Source organism: Megalops cyprinoides, chromosome 7 (genome assembly GCF_013368585.1).
Source record: "Megalops cyprinoides isolate fMegCyp1 chromosome 7, fMegCyp1.pri, whole genome shotgun sequence".
Classification (NCBI taxonomy): domain Eukaryota; kingdom Metazoa; phylum Chordata; class Actinopteri; order Elopiformes; family Megalopidae; genus Megalops; species Megalops cyprinoides.
In genome coordinates, this window is record NC_050589.1 from 39,044,391 (window position 1) to 39,062,657 (window position 18,267).

The following is an 18,267-nucleotide window of genomic DNA, read 5'->3' on the forward strand; positions in this document are numbered from 1 at the left end:
CTGTGTCAGTGTGCATCTGCAAAGAACTGAACGTCCTGAGACAAAGACCCCCCACTGGACTGAGGCTGGTACTGCAAGAACAAAAGGTCCAGTAATAGGGCCACTAACAACATGCACATGTACAGCATTTGGACAAGTTTGTCCTTTTTCTTAAAAATAAAATAATAATGGAAACACAAAAAGAACTGGATAAATCAAAGACTCCTAAATGCAAGGAGGATGATTTCACTTTATTACTTTAGGTATGTACAATCAGAAAAAAGAGCCAGTATTATTGGTATGCTCAACCAAAACACAGGCTACTTGTAAAACACAAACACCAACAGCACACAAGAAATACATTTGTCTTTTGCCCCGTGTCTTTGAAGTACACTCTACAACTATGAGATGTGGCAATAAAAATTATGCAATTGTTCCTCTTTTTACAATATTCCATGGAAAATATATTACCAAGCACTATGTGAAGTTCTCTCATCTGCTCTGTTTTCATTCCACATTTTTCCATTTAATATCCAAAGTATTACAGAAAAGACCACTGCGCCCCTTTGAAAATACTGATGACTTCAAGAGTTCAACCCTCTCTCCAAGTGCATCTAGGTCATGTTTACTTTAAGTGATTATCATACTGAGTGTATTCTCACATTAACTGTGTCACAGGTCTTCGGGCCTATGCTCTCAAATAGACTGATATAGATACAAAACCACTTCAAAACATAAAACATCTTTTTCTCTGTTGAAATAAACCTTTTTAAATTATATGCTCATTTAACAGGGTATACAATAGAATTTTAAGATTACTTATCAAACTTAAAAGCCAAAGGGATATTTGCCCATCTTGCACCATAAACACATGCAGCTTAAGCATTATATTACATCTTTAATCAATATTTTCACACATACTTTACAAGCAGATGCAAGCCTTTACTTTTCATGCAGCATGAGCAATATTTGTCTTACAGGCTGCATTTCAATGGATAAATGCCATATTCTCACAGATATGACTGCCTGTAGTTTTTTGTAGTCAACTATGCTGACCCAGGTTCCTTGTAATACACTTATCCATGAGATGAATGAATGATTTCTCCTTAGACCACTGTCCTGAGGTCAGCTGACATGAAGGAGGATGGGGGGAGGCAGGAATAAAGAGACAACGTGCGTATACACATACACGCAACCTCGGCAATTGTTCTAGTCACACTCAGACACAGGTGGATGTAAATGGAAAATAATGTACCAAAATTTGCGTATGTACACACACACACACACACACACACCGTCTGCTTTCCTCATAGACCACATCCACTCATCTCTTCTCCTCCCCTCCTTCAGTGCTTAAGCAGCAGGTACTCCTGCACTGACTCAGGCAGTGGCAACTCCTTGACGGCGCTGGGCAGGAACTGGACGCCTAGGCTGTAGCGAACAGCACAGCGTGCCAGCGAGCGCAGCGAGGGTGGCTGGGTGGCTATGGCGCTCAGGCGCGCCAGCAACTGCGGGTCCCGGCTGAGCTCACGTGGCAGAGATCCGTCGGGTCGCTGGATGTCCAGCCTGCCCGCGGCACGGCACAGCAGCTCCAGGCACTCCTCCTCCTGCTCTGTGCCCAGGCCGCGTGCCAACAGCGCCGCCAGCCGAGAGATGGGCGTCTGCCCCTTCAGGTTGGTGACATGAACCTGGGCGCCATAGTCCAGCAGCACGCGCACACTCTCCAGATTGCCCTTCATGGCAGCCCAGCTGAGTGGGGTGTCACTGTTGTAGTCCCGCGCATTGGGGCAGGCACCGCTCTCCAGCAGCGCCCGCACGCACTCGGGGTTGTCCTTGAAAGCCGCCCAGTGCAGCGGGGTGTCCTTGTTGCCATCCAGGGCGTCAGGCTGCGCACCATACTCCAGCAGCAGCTCCACGCAGCCCTCGTCCTTCTCCGCTGCATAGTGCAGCGCTGTGCGATTGTAGCCATCCAAGGCGTTCACCTGAAGGGGAAGCACAGACTGCACATGAGGAAACGTGAGGGAGAGCCTTTACCTGTATTCAGAAACTGAGAACAGTTTTGTGTTTAACTGCATTTTTTTAACATTTATTTATTGCAGTTTTGGAATGAAGCAAAAATGTTGTCAACAGGATACAACAGCATATCATTCAACTTATTCCCCCTGCCCTCCTCCCTCCCTCTTCCCATAACATCAAATCTTTCAATATAAAAAAAGCAGAAACTCAAAATGATCTTCAGTACATACACCTAGCAACAAAGGGGCACACAGATGCGGTAGACCCATGAGGATGGGTTTCTATATAGGGATGATGTTACTCTGATGAAAGTGATTGTATTAAAATATACAAACACACACACACACACACACACACACACACACACACATTTAATTAAAAGTGCTTCCCTTTTTTTCTTAAATGCTATTAAAAATGAAAAGTGCAACTTCAATAAATGTTGGTGGAGTAGCAAGATGCTGTGTTACAACTTTGTCCAAGTCATCATAATAGAATCAGACCAACACATTGAAAATTCTGTCCATGTTGCGGTTTGTGGACTCATCAACGTTCTGTGAAAACATCTGTATTGACAGCTTGTGCACAAAACATTGCCTAATGTGACAGGCAATGTTGTGAGTAGATAGGCCTTGTATTTGATACGCTAAGTTTGGAGAGTGCAGTTCTGTCCTGTGATGTTTTGCACAGGTCAACTAGCGCTGGCGCTATCCTGAAAGACAGATCATGTTCCACTATAAATGCAGACTTTATGATTGCACATGCGGTCTTGGATGGATGAAACGGCAACGTTGATGTATAACCAAGAGCCCGAACAGCTGCTTTGTGTGAGGGATCTGTATCATGCTGAGATAATACTTTTTGCTGCTTGTCCCATACTGTATTTTTTTCGAACACACGGGCTCGTTTAATTTGTGACAACATATGCTGAACGTTTGTCTGTCATTACCATTTTCATCTAACCAAGCCTATCACCATTTATTTTTCACCCCCCATTCTATTATGCTTGTGCCTGCGCCACACTTCACAAGTTTCGCTTCCGTGCTCCATCTATTTCAGGGGTGGCCAAAGTACGGCCCGCAGGCCAAATGCGGCCCGGGGGCAGATTTTAAATGGCCCGTGGCCTCTCTTCCTAAATACAACCCCTGGCAAAAATTATGGAATCACCACGTGTTCACCCAGCTTTTTTACTTCATAGCAAATAAACAAATCACAGATATGACACAAAACAATTTTTGTCGAATAGCTGAACATTCTGGCTTCATGAAACATACCTCAAACAAATTAAATTAAATTATTTTAATTAATGGCATACATTTTTCCAAATCAAGTAGAGGAAAAAATTATGGAATCATCAACCAAAAAAATCACAATTCGTACTTTGTTGGTCCTCCTTGGGCTTTTGATGGCCTGAATTATTTGAGACATGGACTTCACTAATGAAAAACAATATTCTCCATCAAGCTGGTTCCGACTTTCTCGAATAGCGGCTGACAGATCAGCTTTGCAAGATGGAGCCTATTTTTTTTTTTTTAATTTCCACCATAAATTTTCAATCGTATTGAGATCTGGACTGTTTGCTGGCCATGTCATTGAGTTGATATGCCTTTCCTGAAGAAAAGCTTTAACACTCTTTGCTCTGTGGCAAGATGCATTATCAACCTGAAAAATTACTTCATCATCACCAAACCTATTTTCTATCGATGGAATGAGAAAAGTGTCCAAAATTTCAATGTACACCTGTGCATTGACTTTTGAGGTAATGACTGCCATCTCCTCTGGTTCTTTACCTGACATGCAACCCCATATCATAAACAAGGGGGGAAATTTTATTGTTTTCATCAGTCAGTCATCTTTATATGTTTCATTAGGACAGCACCAGACAAAAGTTCCAGCATCATCTCCTTGGCCAATGCAGATTCATGATTCATCACTGAATATCAGTTTCATCCAATCATACACACTCCATGATTGCTCGTCTTTAGCCCACTGTAACCTTGCTTTCCTCTGTTTAGGTGTTAGTGCTGGTTTTCGTTTGGCTTTTCTGTATGTAAATCCCATTTCATTCAGTCGATTTCTTACAGTTCTGTCACAAACATTCACTCCTGTTTCCGCCCTTTTGTTTTTCATTTGTTTTGTTGTGCATTTTCTATTTACAAGGCATATTGTGTTGAGTTTTCTATCCTGATGCTTTGACGTATTCCATGGTCTACCCATATGTTTTCCTTTTATAACCTTACCATTTTGTTTATACCTGCACCAAATTTTAGACACAGCTGACTGGGAACAACCAACATCTTTTGCCCACTCCATGTTGGATTTCCTTCTTGAAGGAGTTTTATAATCCTTTCCATGGTTTCAATTGACAACTCTCTTGTTGAGGCCATGTTTCCTTTCAATTAGCCGAGTTTAACAGCTCGTTAAGGTCTGCAAGCACTCTCTTGTAACTGCAGACTAATTTGCATTTTTATACTTGTGCCGGTATTTGGTTTAGAAATGCAAATTACAAGGTGATTCCATAATTTTTTCCTCAACATTGAGTGATTCCATAATTTTTTCCTCTACTTGATTTGGAAAAAATGTATGCCATTAATTAAAATAATTTAATTTAATTTGTTTAAGGTATGTTTCACGAAGCCAGAAAGCCAAAAAATTGTTTTGTGTCATATCTGTGATTTATTTGCTACGAAGTAAAAAATCTGGGTGAACATCTTCTAAGTGTGGTGATTCCATAATTTTTGCCAGGGGTTGTATAGTGCGAGTGGGCCGCCACGGTGCCAGCACTATAGTACAATATTAGGCTATGTGGTGAAGAGGTGAAATGTGCTATTCAAGTGGCCCACCACACGATGGCAGCACTAACAGTTTGTAGACCTGCAAAACATTGAAGAAATTAAACTTGTCCCTTAATAACAAACTGATTGGTTATTCAGTCAATAGCCTACCAGTCATTCGCTATGGCTGCAAAGAAACGCAAAGTTGATAGCGAGGGCCGCCGCTTTCAAGAGAGATGGAAAACGGAGTACTTTTTCCACTGAAAGATGAAATAATTGCGTCTGTGTCATTTGCCAAGAGACTGTCGCTGTTATGAAAGAATTCAATATGAAGACACATTACGAAAATAAGCAGTTTGTACCAGAAACTGTCCAGCTGTGAAAGGACTAACAAAGTGAAGCAACTGGAAGCTAGCTTTGCCTCTCAGCAACAACTCTTCTTACGGGCAAAAGATTCAAAGAAAAAAGGTACCAGAGCTAGCTAGGAAGTGGCAATGCTATGATGCTAATTGCGAAGCGCACTAAACCTTTTGCTAAGGGAGAGTTTGTGAAAGACTGTGTAATGAAGATGGTGGATGCCAGCTCACCTACTTATTTTTTAAGGGGAGGTGATGATATGAACATTACTGAAGAATTACTTGACCTTCAGAGTCTGAGGGGCCATACTAGGGAGGAGGATTTGTTTCAGTCCGTGTCTAAAGTTGTCAATGACATAAAACTGCCATGGGCGAAAATGAGCGGAATTACTACTGATGGTGCGCTTCTATGCTAGGTGAAAAGAGTGGATTAGCCGCGCTGATACAGAACAAATAATGGCATCGCGCCCATGCTCACGGTAAAATTCATCATTCATCAACAAGTGCTGTGCGCGAAATTTATGAAATTTGAGCATGTTGTGAAGCCAGTGGTAAAAACCATTAACCTCATTCGTGCAAAAGCTTATTAAACACCTGTGTGTAGCAACAGTAGGCCTAGCCTGCAAACACATCTACAGTTTTTGAATCATCAGTCTAATTTATCTGTATTTTGAAATGCAATGCATTGCAATGATGTCTTATTAAGCCTGTTTTATATTCATATTTCTTTTATTTATACCAGTCCAGAATTAACTTTGCTTAAAACTAAAGGCACTATAAATAAATAAAATGTCTGACTTAAAGACTTGTTTAAGTATAGTAGGCACCTACATACACTACTGTATGTTAACGGATTTGAATAAAACTTAATTGATTTGTATTTTGAAGATTTTACATAATGAATATTTTGAATATAATACAATATAAACATTAAGAATGTGTTGTTTTCATTGCTATCTTACTGTTTCATAATTAATTGAAAACTGCACAGTACATTTTGAATTTTACTAAGTAGTCAGTGTAAGAAAATGTGAAGGCAAGGCTTGCTATGTTATTGATTACAGCCCATTTAATTGTTGATTTATTATTACACTGAAAATAAAAGCTTTTAGAATGCATGTGTAAAATTAAAAACAAGGAGTTGGCCCTCGGGTATTTTCACAAGATCTAACCTGGCCCCCGTTGAAAAAGGTTTGGCCACCCCTGATCCCAAGGTGGGTACGTTATCACTGGTTCTTCGCTGGCGTCGGAAGTAAATTCCCTATGGAAAATTACAATGGGCTTTGCACACTATCCATCTTTACTCAAGTTCGGATTCATTTCAGGAGCTGGAAATTTCCTGAATTAATCTATTCGGTGTGAGGATTTATATTTGGACTCGTCAAATGTTTCAATATTTTCCAAAAATGCTAAGATTTAAGACTTGTAGTTCATTTTGTAGTCCACTTTTCGAACGACATATCCCATAGAGCAATGCGGGGGAACGTCCTGACAAATCAGATACCACCATCTCAGCTGGGTATTCTGGGATGATCTTCGGTTTAGAAAATCGTTGGCTCTTTTCTCCTTCCCTTCTTCCCGCCATGTATCTCTATCGCGCTACTTCACCGCAATTGCATTCCTCTCTGCCATCACTACTCTTTATTAGGATTCTTACTTCTATCTCCCAGTATCTACCCATTATCTCTCTCTCCCCGTCTTCCCTCTTATCTTTCTCGATCATTGTTTATAAAAAACAAATCCAAAGATATTATAAAAATGACTTTCCTGCTGTAATATTACCTACTCCAGACCCGCTTTACACAGTTGAGTCTTCAAATGACCTCCCAACTCGACTACCTATCCCCAATTACGTTAATGTTTTTCACTCTGAGTGCTTGTATGTTTCTGTGTTTATGTTACATGTTTATTTTAGTTTTATTACATGCTTTCACATTCAAAACCTTCCCCCACATGCATCCTTACTGCACATTGTGTAATTCAATATCAATCACCACAATACCTATCCCATGGTACTGCCAGTGAAAATAACATCATGGAACATAAGAGGAATCAGCTCCCCAGCAAAAAGAACAAAAATATTAAATCACCTAAATGAACTAAGATCTGATATCTGCTTTATACAGGAAACTCACCTTACAGAGGCAGAATCTCGGAAACTTACAGCTAGATGGATTGGCCAGACATACCACTCCACATAGTTTCAAAAAACGAGGCGTTTCCATTTTAATCAGTAAAAACATTTCATTTTCTCACAACTCAACTTTGATCGATCCAGAGGGACGTTATATCATTATCACTGGTACTATCGGAAAAGACACTCTAACCCTAGCAAATATCCATGGCCCCAATGCAGACTCTTCCTCCTTTTTACACTCATTATTCTCAGAACCGTCTAATTTTCCTGACTCACATATCATCTTAGGCGGTGATTTTAACATAGTATTGGACCCAAACACAGATCGCTCATCATCAACCTCCACTAATAAACCCAACCACTCCTCATCCTTGCTTAAACAGTACATGACAGATTATGGACTGATGGATATCTGGAGAATGAATAACCCCAGTAATACTGAATACTCATATTATTCACCTTACCATAAATCATACTCCCGTATAGACTACTTTTTGGTTAACAACTCTATCACACACAGAATAAATGACTCAGCCATCCATAGCATTATCATCTCTGATCATGCCCCCATTAGTATTATCTTCTTAGCAGAACATCAGCCCCTCCCTCCTCCCAGATGGCGCTTCAATAACTCATTACTTAAGGACAAAGAATTTCACGACTACTTCAAACACGAATGAGCATCCTTTATAGAAATCAATAACACTCCTGGAATAACAGCATGTACACTATGGGAAACTGCAAAGACAGTCATGAGAGGGAAAATTATATCGTACTGTACATACAAAAAGAAAGAAGAAATTGCAAAAGAAAACAACCTGCAAAAAGAGGTGAAGAGATTGGACCTTCTGGCCTCTCACGCGCCTACCGATTCAGTAATGAAGGAACTCCTGAAAACTAAATATGAGTTAAACAACATATTGAACAAGAAAACTGAAGGCACCCTCCTCAAACTCCGACAGCAACATTTTGAATTTGGAAATAAAACAGGCAAACTATTAGCAAATCAGTTAAAACAACAAACAGAGAAATCTATTATTACCTCAATCATAGACTCATCTGGAAATAAAACTCAAAACCCCTCCATAATTAATGACTCTTTTAGATCTTTTTACTCAAATCTTTACACTTCAGACCAGAACTCCTCGCCTAAAGATGCTGAAAGATTTCTCAGGAATGTCTCCCTACCTAAACTAACTCAAACCCAAGCAGAAGATCTAATGGTACCTCTCTCCTTAGAAGAAATCACCAGAGCGCTTCATCTCATGCCTAATAATAAATCACCTGGACCAGATGGCTACCCTGTAGAATTTTATAAACAGTTTTGGCCTCTCCTTTCACCTCTGTTTTTTAAAGTGATATCTGAAATCCACTAAAATACCACTATTCCCCATCATATGAACACTGCCTATATTACAGTCATCCCAAAACCAAACAAGGACCCCATTCAATGCTCCAACTATCGCCCCATATCATTAATCAACACAGACACGAAAATTATTAGCAAGGCTTTATCAGTCAGACTGGAATCTGTAATTTCATCATTAATACACATAGATCAAACCAGCTTCATCAAGGGGAGGCATTCCTCAGAAAACACACGAAGAGTATTCAACCTGATCAATTTCTATAAAAACAGCACCTCCTCTAACAATCCACTATTCATCATAGCAACCCTTGATGCCGAAAAGGCGTTCGACAGGGTAGATTGGCCCTTTCTCTTCACCTCCCTTAATCACTTTGGATTCCGGTCATATTTCACCAATTGGATTAAAACACTGTACAACTCACCCACTGCATCTGTTATAACCAATGGACTTATATCAAAACCATTTCAGTTACAAAGAGGTACTAGACAAGGATGCCCTCTATCCCCACTACTGTTTGCACTTTTCATTGAACCCCTGGCTGCTTCCATTAGGCAATGTGACCGTATCTCAGGCATCCAATCAAACTCACACCACCATAAAATCAGTCTGTATGCCGATGACATTCCGTTATACATTACAAACCCCTCATCCTCACTTCCAGCAGTCCATAATCTGATCAGTAATTATAGTAAGGTGTCTGGCTACTCCATCAACTGGACAAAATCAGAGATTCTGCCTATATCCAAATCGAACTGGGATGCTGAGGCTGGGGTCCCCCTCTTTAAACAAACAGCAAAATCTATTACATACCTTGGAATCCACATTTCTCCAAATTTAAACGAATTATTCAAGCTTAACTATACCCCCCTACTACAAGAAATAAAAGATAATCTGGAAAGATGGAATAAATTACCACTATCTCTAATTGGCCGAATTTCAACCGTTAAAATGAACATCCTCCCAAAAATAAACTACCTCTTTGCCATGACCCCTGTCACCCCTCCCCTGGGCTTTACTGGAAACACCAAAAACCACAAATTAAACTATCCACCCTCCAAAAGCTCAAACAATACGGAGGACTCGGGGCCCCAAATTTCTTTTACTATTTCCTCTCACACCAATTACAGTATATCCGCCACTGGACAAATAACACCAATCCACCTTGGCTAGATATCAAAAACACTTTAGCTCAAGAATTGAACATCAAAAATCTCCCATTTATAGATAAATCCATAAAAACTCACACTTGTTACAAAAACAACAACACTATCAGCACCACCCTAACTGCTTGGTGGAAGTCAAATGAAATTCTCCATTACAGCCTCTCAGCATCTATCCATACTCCATTATGGCATAACCCCATGTTTTTAATCAATAACAAATCCTTTTTCTTCTCAACCTGGAATGAGAGAGGAGTAACCAGCCTGGGACAATTACTCGATGATGGCCTGCTCATGACCTTCGACCACATCCAAAAAAAATATAACATACCGAACCACTGCTACTTCCAGTATATCCAGTTAAAAGAAGTCATAAAAAAACAACACTAGGAATTTTAATAATCACAGCCCTCCCCTCTATTTAAAGTTACAATCACTCAAACCTAAAAAAATGTTATCCCAAATATACAAACTCCTAGCATCTGAAGACAGCACTATATCAATCCCTATAGACAAGTGGACCACAGACATAAACAACCTACCAACAGATGTGATTGGCAAAGCATATGCAATAACTCATTCTCTATGACATGTAATTCCAAAACCCAGCTTATACAGTATAAAGTCCTCCATAGAACACACGTTACTACCCACAAACTTTACCGCATGGGCTTTAGCCAAAGTAATACATGTTCATATTGTTCAGCCTCAATAGATGATTACTTCCATGCCCTCTGGCTCTGCCCACATGTCTAAAACTTTTGGTCGGAGGTCTTGAGCAGGCTATCTGAGATCCTTAGCCTCAGCATCCCTTTATGCCCCATCATAGCTTTACTTGGCGATGTCTCTACACTACATACACCGAAACATCTCAAATCATTCATATTAATATCACTAACCATCGCCAAAAAGACCATATTACTGAACTGGAACCAAGATATCCACAGCTCACTGGCTCAATCTACTAATAGACCATTCAAATCTAGAAAAACTTACCGCATCTTTGAAAAACAACATTAAATCCTATGAAGATAACTGGTCCGCTTTTCTACAATACCTTCAACGCTGAATCCTCTCTCCACAAATGACCCTTAACATTACTATTCTTTTTAATTTTTATTTATTTGTATATATTTTTTCCTTTCTTATATATTTTTCTCTTTTCTTTCCGTTCCAACAAACCTACATGAAAACACAGTGTGCAGTTTGTCCCACCAGTCTGGTCTTGTCTGTCCTGCCCCATCACGTCTTGTCAGTCTTGTTATGCTTTATGCCTCAACCTTTAAACACATTTAAATACATATATAGAAAGAATGATGTATTTATTTTATTTATGTATTTATTAAATGTTATTATGGTTTTGTTTTTTTGTTTGTTTTTTGTTTTTCCTTTTCCTTTTTTTCTTTCTTTTTCTTCATTGCTTCCCTTTGCTCTTTGTTTTTTGTAGTTGTTGTTGCTGTTGTTGTTGTTGTTAAATAAAAAAAAAAATAAATAAATAAAAATAAAAAAAGAAAATCGTTGGCTCTGAACCCGGCTAGTAGTGGTGTTCAAAACAATTCTTTTTAGTGATTCGGTTCCTTTCGTTCAGTTGAATAAAATGATTTTAATCTTTGACTCACTGATTCGTTCATTTCCATATCCGGTCGGGCGGCATACACAAGTCTGTAAATAGTTTTATTGCATTTTAAAAATTACTCTACATTGTTCCAAACATCATGTTCATTATTAGCCTGCTCTGTGGCAAAACAGCACGTGTGAAAGCAAATGTCAATGAAATTAATAATTATTAAGTCGTAATATTCATTACGTGAAACTGCATCTTGCTATTCAAACAATCATGCAGCCACAAAGTATACTTCGTCTTTAGGAAGGTAATAGAACCCCACATTTTAACGCGTATAATAGCCTAAGTAGCCTACATGTCATTTACTAAAACTAGAACAAAAAAAAAAAAAAGCACTGACGAAAAAAGAGCCAAGCTTATATCCGAAGTGAAAAACTTCATTTTACAAGTTTTGAACTAATCAAGCCCAAACATTTTAATATACTTGTAGGCCTAGTCAGTGATGTCGTATTTTTATTTGTTGTTAATGTAGACATAGTACGCTACAAATGTGATGCATAGGCTTATGCATCACATTTCTGTTTTGTTTTGTAGCCTACTATGTTGATTTGTCAGTATTTATTAATAAGGACTTTATTCACGTTAAAAGGAAATGTGATACGTCAACAACAAATAAATCGTAGCCTACATAAAATTGTAGTTGTGATATACAAGAACTGCGATACGTTGTGCATACCTAAAATATGCTACTGCTAAAAATATGAATATAAAAGAATATTCCAGGTACATGAGCAAAATAATATTTAATAATATTTTTTAATTCCTATAATAATGTCACGGAAGTGCTCCGATTCCTTTTGCATCATCACAGTCAATGGCAGATGTAGCCTGCTATACTGAGAACTAGCGATTCTGGCAACACATAGTCACCAGGTCTACATAGTCAGTGAATCTTTGGAGTCCGAAGGAACTGGTGAACTGAGGAACTTGTCAACAGTTCATCAGGTCAGTAGGGGGAGTTTAGAGTCTTCGTAGTCACCGGATATTTTGCATTGTCCCACATTGTCAGCTGTGCCGAGATGGCCAGTGGGAGGTGCTTTGAGAGTTTTAGCATTTCAGCCATTAGCTAGTTGTCGTCATGAACATACTGCTGATACAGTTTTGTGATAAGCTGCTTCGTGGACAGACTGCATATCTAATATTCACTGGATGGAGAGTTATAGCTGCTATGCCAGCTAATCAGCGCGCAAAGAGGAAGGAACGAATCTTTTAGACTAGGGATTCAGTACTCAGTTCACTTCAAAGATTCGTTCGTTCACGAACTGCACATAACTACCGGCTAGGTTTACTAGTGGAAGACATAGTAGCAAAGACGATAGTTGGTAGTTAGTTAGCTAACAAACAACCATATATAAAATGGTTCAGTGCTTTCCCGGACTGCAGCCACCATACATATGTGAATGACTGCAAATTTTTCAGGTTTCCAAAATGCCTCACGGCATAGTTTTACATCATGGAAATCGTGAAGGTTATCTCTGTAAGCACACCATCAGAGAGACGTTTATCAAATGTAGCTAACTGAATGTGCATTTTCACTCAAGTCGAGTGCCCAAATCTACACGTGTAAGCAGAATGATCTTTTTGCTTAAACAGCAAGATGTTACTGACTCTGTAGGTATGTCTCAAAGGCTTCCGGCGTTTTTCATCATTCAAAATCGGGTGCTAACAATCAGTCCGCTTAGCAAGCTCGAAGGGTGATGATGTAGTAACCTGACTTTGCTTGCTAGCTAGGTAGATACCTAACGTTACACTGGCCTACACTCACTGACACCCTGTAGGTCTTATCCCTCGTGCTCGCCCTGACCAAACTGGCGATATGGCCCTCAAAACAACTGAATTCCTCCACATGCCCTGATTTATAATGGTTTTCGCCCCGCTGAAAACTTCTGAAAACGTCTCATCTTAAAGAAGAGGAGAATATGGCTAAGCAACACAATTGCTGCTGATAGCGATGACTGCTAAAGATGAGCTTGCAAGTTAGCTGCTATAGCAATAGCTGATAACGATGATTAGCCACACTCTAGCTAACAAGGCCGGAGAGCGGGAATGAGAAAGCTCCGTGGTTTCATGGGACATGTAGTTTTTAGCCCGTGGTTGTACTAGCATATAAGATGAAAAATTAAATTACATAAAATTTAGCTCGACACAATTAAACAATATAAATCGCAAGTTGGGATCACAATATATAATCCGGGAATCGATGGTAAGCCATAAATCACTAGAAGTACTTTTAAAAGAGCGTTTAAAAAAATTTCTGACTAAAATGAATGGGGAATTTCACTCCAACACCAGTGTGACGTAGCCACCTCGGTACTCGCTGCAGTAATCAACTGATACAGTCCCCGCAAATACTTCCTGGCACCACCTCACAGAAAGTTGAAACTAGTTGCCGATTGGATAAGAACAGTGCTCGCATGCCAGTACGTCGCCTAAACAGGCTACCATTGGGTAAAAAACATCCGAAAAAACACCACTTCAGGGACTGTTTTTAATGAAATTGCGTTCTGGTCTGGCAATATATGCATACTGTTTTGTTACAACTAAGTTAATATGTTAGAACTCTTGTTTCAGTTTTCTAAAGTAATTCTTTATATGTTTCTGTATTTCATTGTGGTCACTTTAAAAATCACTGGACGTCAGTAACAGGAAGTTATGTCACGTGACCAGTAATCAGGAAGTAAGTGAACATGACATGGAGAGCTGTTTTGTTTTTTATTGTATCTGAGCTAATCCAGCAACATCTGCATACATCTTATGGCAGGTATACACTGTGCGATTTTGGGCTGTCCCAGACGAAAGATGACCAACGTGAAAGAAACGTGGCAATATCTTTGGTCATGGCCCCAAAACGGTGAGCCTACATCGCACTGTGAGAGAGGTTCAAGATGGCCGTTGTCAAGGTCTTGCGACCAAAGATAGCCTGGGACAAAATTCTGACAGTGTCAGAAATTTAGGATGACCATCACAATGTGACTGCTGCTACGACCTACTAACCAACGCAGGCTGATGACGTTTTATTCTTGTATATTGACTTGTGTCATAGCCTATGATTCAGTAGGTGTTATCATCGTACAGTCTACATACAACAAACTTGATGCCGTACCTAAGTTTATTAGATCCATGTCGCACAGTGTGGCTCGCAATAAACTTTGATTCGCAAAAGATTGCTGAAATCTCACAGTCTGTAGGTGCCATTATGCCTTTGGTAGCATCATATGCATTTATTGTTTTATCATTACCTATGATTGCAGATCATTATTTTTGGGACACACCTGTGCACACCTGTCACTAACATGCATCTTGGGTGATCCGATCACAAGTGGACAACTCTAAGTACGTCTGTTCACACCTGGCATTAAAATGCGTCTCCACATGCCTCTCGAGTGACCACTTGTGGTCAGATCTCACTTCCCCACTCTATAAGCAAATAAACACGTACATCATTTCCGTTTGCAAATGTAAGTTTAAGCATCATTTATAGGTCTGTCTGAACAAATCTTGTTATGACTGTCACTATGAAATAATGCATGTTGTATCTGTAAATGAAAACCTAGTTAACTAGCAAGCTATTCTGTTCATCACTGAAATTAAACACCCTTAACTCAGCTGCAGCTGATCTTTTGTTAAATTCCATTTATCGTTGGAAAAAGCAGAAACGCTAGATTAGAACATTTTGAAATTCATTTGTCTGGCATCTTGCCACTATCTTTGAATTAATAGGCTAAGCAAGATATTATGTTTCAGTTTCTTATGTTATTCACTGCAATGAAAATGTTTCATGATGTAGTTTAATATCAGTATAGTGTTTGCTGGTTTGCTAGTATTGTGAATACATTTATGAATTACTTTTCTAAAACCGAAGCGTGCTTGTTATAGAAGAAGGGACATTCTAAAACGCTTAACGTGAAAAGGCTTAACGTGGCTTAATGTTCCAAAACAGTGATCAATGATCACAAAATTTCTCTCGGACATCTCTTTCCATAAACACTTCCACCTGTCAAAAAAATCAAAACCGAAATCCTAGGAGTGTGGACGTTATCTTATATTGAGCGTTTTCCTCTCCATTGAAGCTCATTATAAGGAAAAGGCTTAACATAAGATAACGACCATATTCCTTAAATTTCTGTTTTGATTTGTTGATATGTGAAAGTGTTTATGACACGTGATGTCCGAGAGAAATTTGGTGATCATTGATCGCAGTTTTGGAATATTAAGCGTTTTAGAATGTCCCCTTGATATTCATATCGTAAATCTTGACTCCCACAATAGTCTACTAACATTTATTTATAGAACTACAACGCTTTACATATTATTCATAAAACCATTTTTCCATGTAATATATTGCATTACACTTTTGGGACTTGGAAGCATTTGAGGTAGCCTAGCTTTCAAACTCTAGTTGTTGTTGCCTGTTGTCGCATTTTTAAACCCTTTCGCACTTATTTTTAGCACACGTGTTAAGCTACGTTACATGAGTCGTTATGCTTTCGTTATTAAGCTTCTCATAGTTTTCAGTTAGCATTTGTTATATTTTTAACGTTAAATCGCTGTTTCCTCAAAGCTAAAATTAGCTAGAACTTTTCCAATCTTGTGTTCCAATCACCGGTTTTAGCATACGCACTAAACAGCTAATCACACCAGTGAGAACGCCGTTGGCGCACGAATGAGTACGTACTTTCGCTTACGGAGAGGACGTCAGTTGAGTAGACGGTCCTTCAATGTGGCCCAGGACACATTTGCGTTCACACTACTAAAAGAATGTGGCCATATGCAGCTCAGACCGCCTCCGAATGTGGTCTGAGCGATCGGATCTCAATGCGTCCTCAATGAGTCTTGGGTTTGTTCACACCTGTACTTAGCGCTGTCCACCTGTGATCGGATCACCCAAGACGCATGTTAATGCCAGGTGTGAACAGGGCCAATGTAACATTATGTGAAGCTGGATGCTAGAAATCTACCGAGTTACTATTGCTAATGACTACACTGTTCCTAGGCCATTGGAAGTTCAAGAATTGTAAGAATAATTACAAATAAATAAATGAACAGATAATTGCTTACATGTTAAAATATGATGCCATATATTACATTTTAAGTTAAATATACAATAAATACATACAACCCGTAACAGTAAAAAACAAGGGGATTTAATTCATATTAAAGACTGAGTTGGTATATTTACATTGTGTATATCTGTACATGTTAAAAGCAAGCATAGTCTTGATTATGCTTTTTGTATGTTTCAGTTTCACTCTTCCTTGCAACGTCAATAAACCTGTGGACAAGGGGCCAACTGTCTTCAGAGTCTTGATGTTAGGAAGGCGTTTATCTGACTGTCAAGTTATATACAGCACATACACCAAGGACAGCACACATACATATACATTTTAAATAGTTAGACGCTTGTATACATCGGAGGATTCTGTGTTCATTAACCATGTGCCATTTTATCAAATAACCAACCCAATTCTATAAATTTAATTTACAACAGGTTCATTGTAACTGTAATTGTAACTGCCACAGCCGTGAGTTAATGAGCAACACCAGCCTAATCAAAAGCTTATTAAATATAGGTGTGTAGCCGAAGTGTGTGAGGTGTGTGCTGTCCTAAAGGCGGCACTGCATCAGCGGGTGCCTACACTGTACCTCTGCCCCTTTCTCTAGAAGCAGCTCCACGCAGTCAGCATCGGCCACCATGCAGGCACAATGCAGGGGCTTCAGGGTTCCATGCATTCGGTTAACATCTGCACCCTAGGGGAGGAAACAGGGGTCAGTGAACATCAACACCAATTAATCAACTACACCCTTCCATAATCATTTAGCGAGTGGAGTCCCTAATGTATTCTGACTGTATGCTGCAGTGTTATGTCAGAGACACTCAAAATATTTCTGCCATGACAGCGTGGTGAATTGTTTGGAAAATGTATGCAAAATAAGGGAGCGGCAGTGTGGCATTGTGGTAACAAGTAGGGCTTGTACCTGAAAGGTTGCCGATTCCTTTCCCTGCTGGGGCACTGCTATTGTACTGTCTCAGTAAATATCCAGCTGTATAAATGGATAGTATGTAAAATTGTGACCTATGTGGGTCACTCTGGGTAAGAGTGTCTGCTAAATGACAACAATGTAATGTACTGTACATAAATTGCACTGAACCCCCGTGTGGGGTTACCAGGACCTTTGAACAGAACAATGACAGATCCAAATTCATCTTGAGAGATTTAGAACTGGTCATCTTCAAATGAAAAGGTCACTTGCAAATGACTTTTCTGAACCCACACAAAGTCATTCTGAGAATGTTTTAAGTTTCTCTTTTAACTTAGTTGTGACAGTGTGAAAGCCATCTGGGTACATACATGCAAAATACTGGCTCAGACCAAGACCATTAACACAAGGTCCTGTTTTTTTCTTGCAGAATACACATCAATGTCATGACTGGTTTCCTCCAAACAAAAAAACTTCACTTCCTGCATGTGACTGCAAGGTTTTTATTTGGCTTACCATCTGATGTAGGAACCCTCATAGCCTCATGTGAAAATAGCCTAAAATAGCCCTCATTTTGAAGAAAAGAAACACTCTGTGTGATCCTGAGGAACAAATCTTTGCTGTGCCTACAGCCACTTGTACTTGTCACAAAAGAGCCTACACTTCTGTGGTCTAACTCAACAACAGGTTAAGAGGAACACACTGTAACTATATGGGGACACAAAATAGTGACAAAACATAACAAAAACCACTGATGTGTCTGTTTTGTGTTCATACCTCAAAAGCATGCATACACTGCACACTTCTTTAGTGTTCCTTCAGTTTTGAGGAATACACTGATCTAGTCTGACACCACTTGCTGATCATTCATTTGG

The 18,267-nt window shown here is 39.4% G+C and overlaps 1 protein-coding gene across 1 annotated transcript in view; it reads right to left on the reverse strand.

Moving 5' to 3' along the window:
* Nucleotides 1-216: 216 nt before the first annotated feature.
* asb8 (ankyrin repeat and SOCS box containing 8) overlaps nt 217-18,267 on the reverse strand; it is a 30,364-nt gene continuing 12,313 nt past the window's right edge. Inside the window, exons 3-4 of the mRNA XM_036533425.1 lie at nt 17,057-17,161; nt 217-1,961 (exon numbers count right to left, since the gene is read on the reverse strand). Coding sequence (XP_036389318.1) covers nt 1,326-1,961; nt 17,057-17,161 — 741 coding nt within the window. The 3' untranslated portion in view covers nt 217-1,325. The remainder of the gene's footprint in view (nt 1,962-17,056; nt 17,162-18,267) is intronic.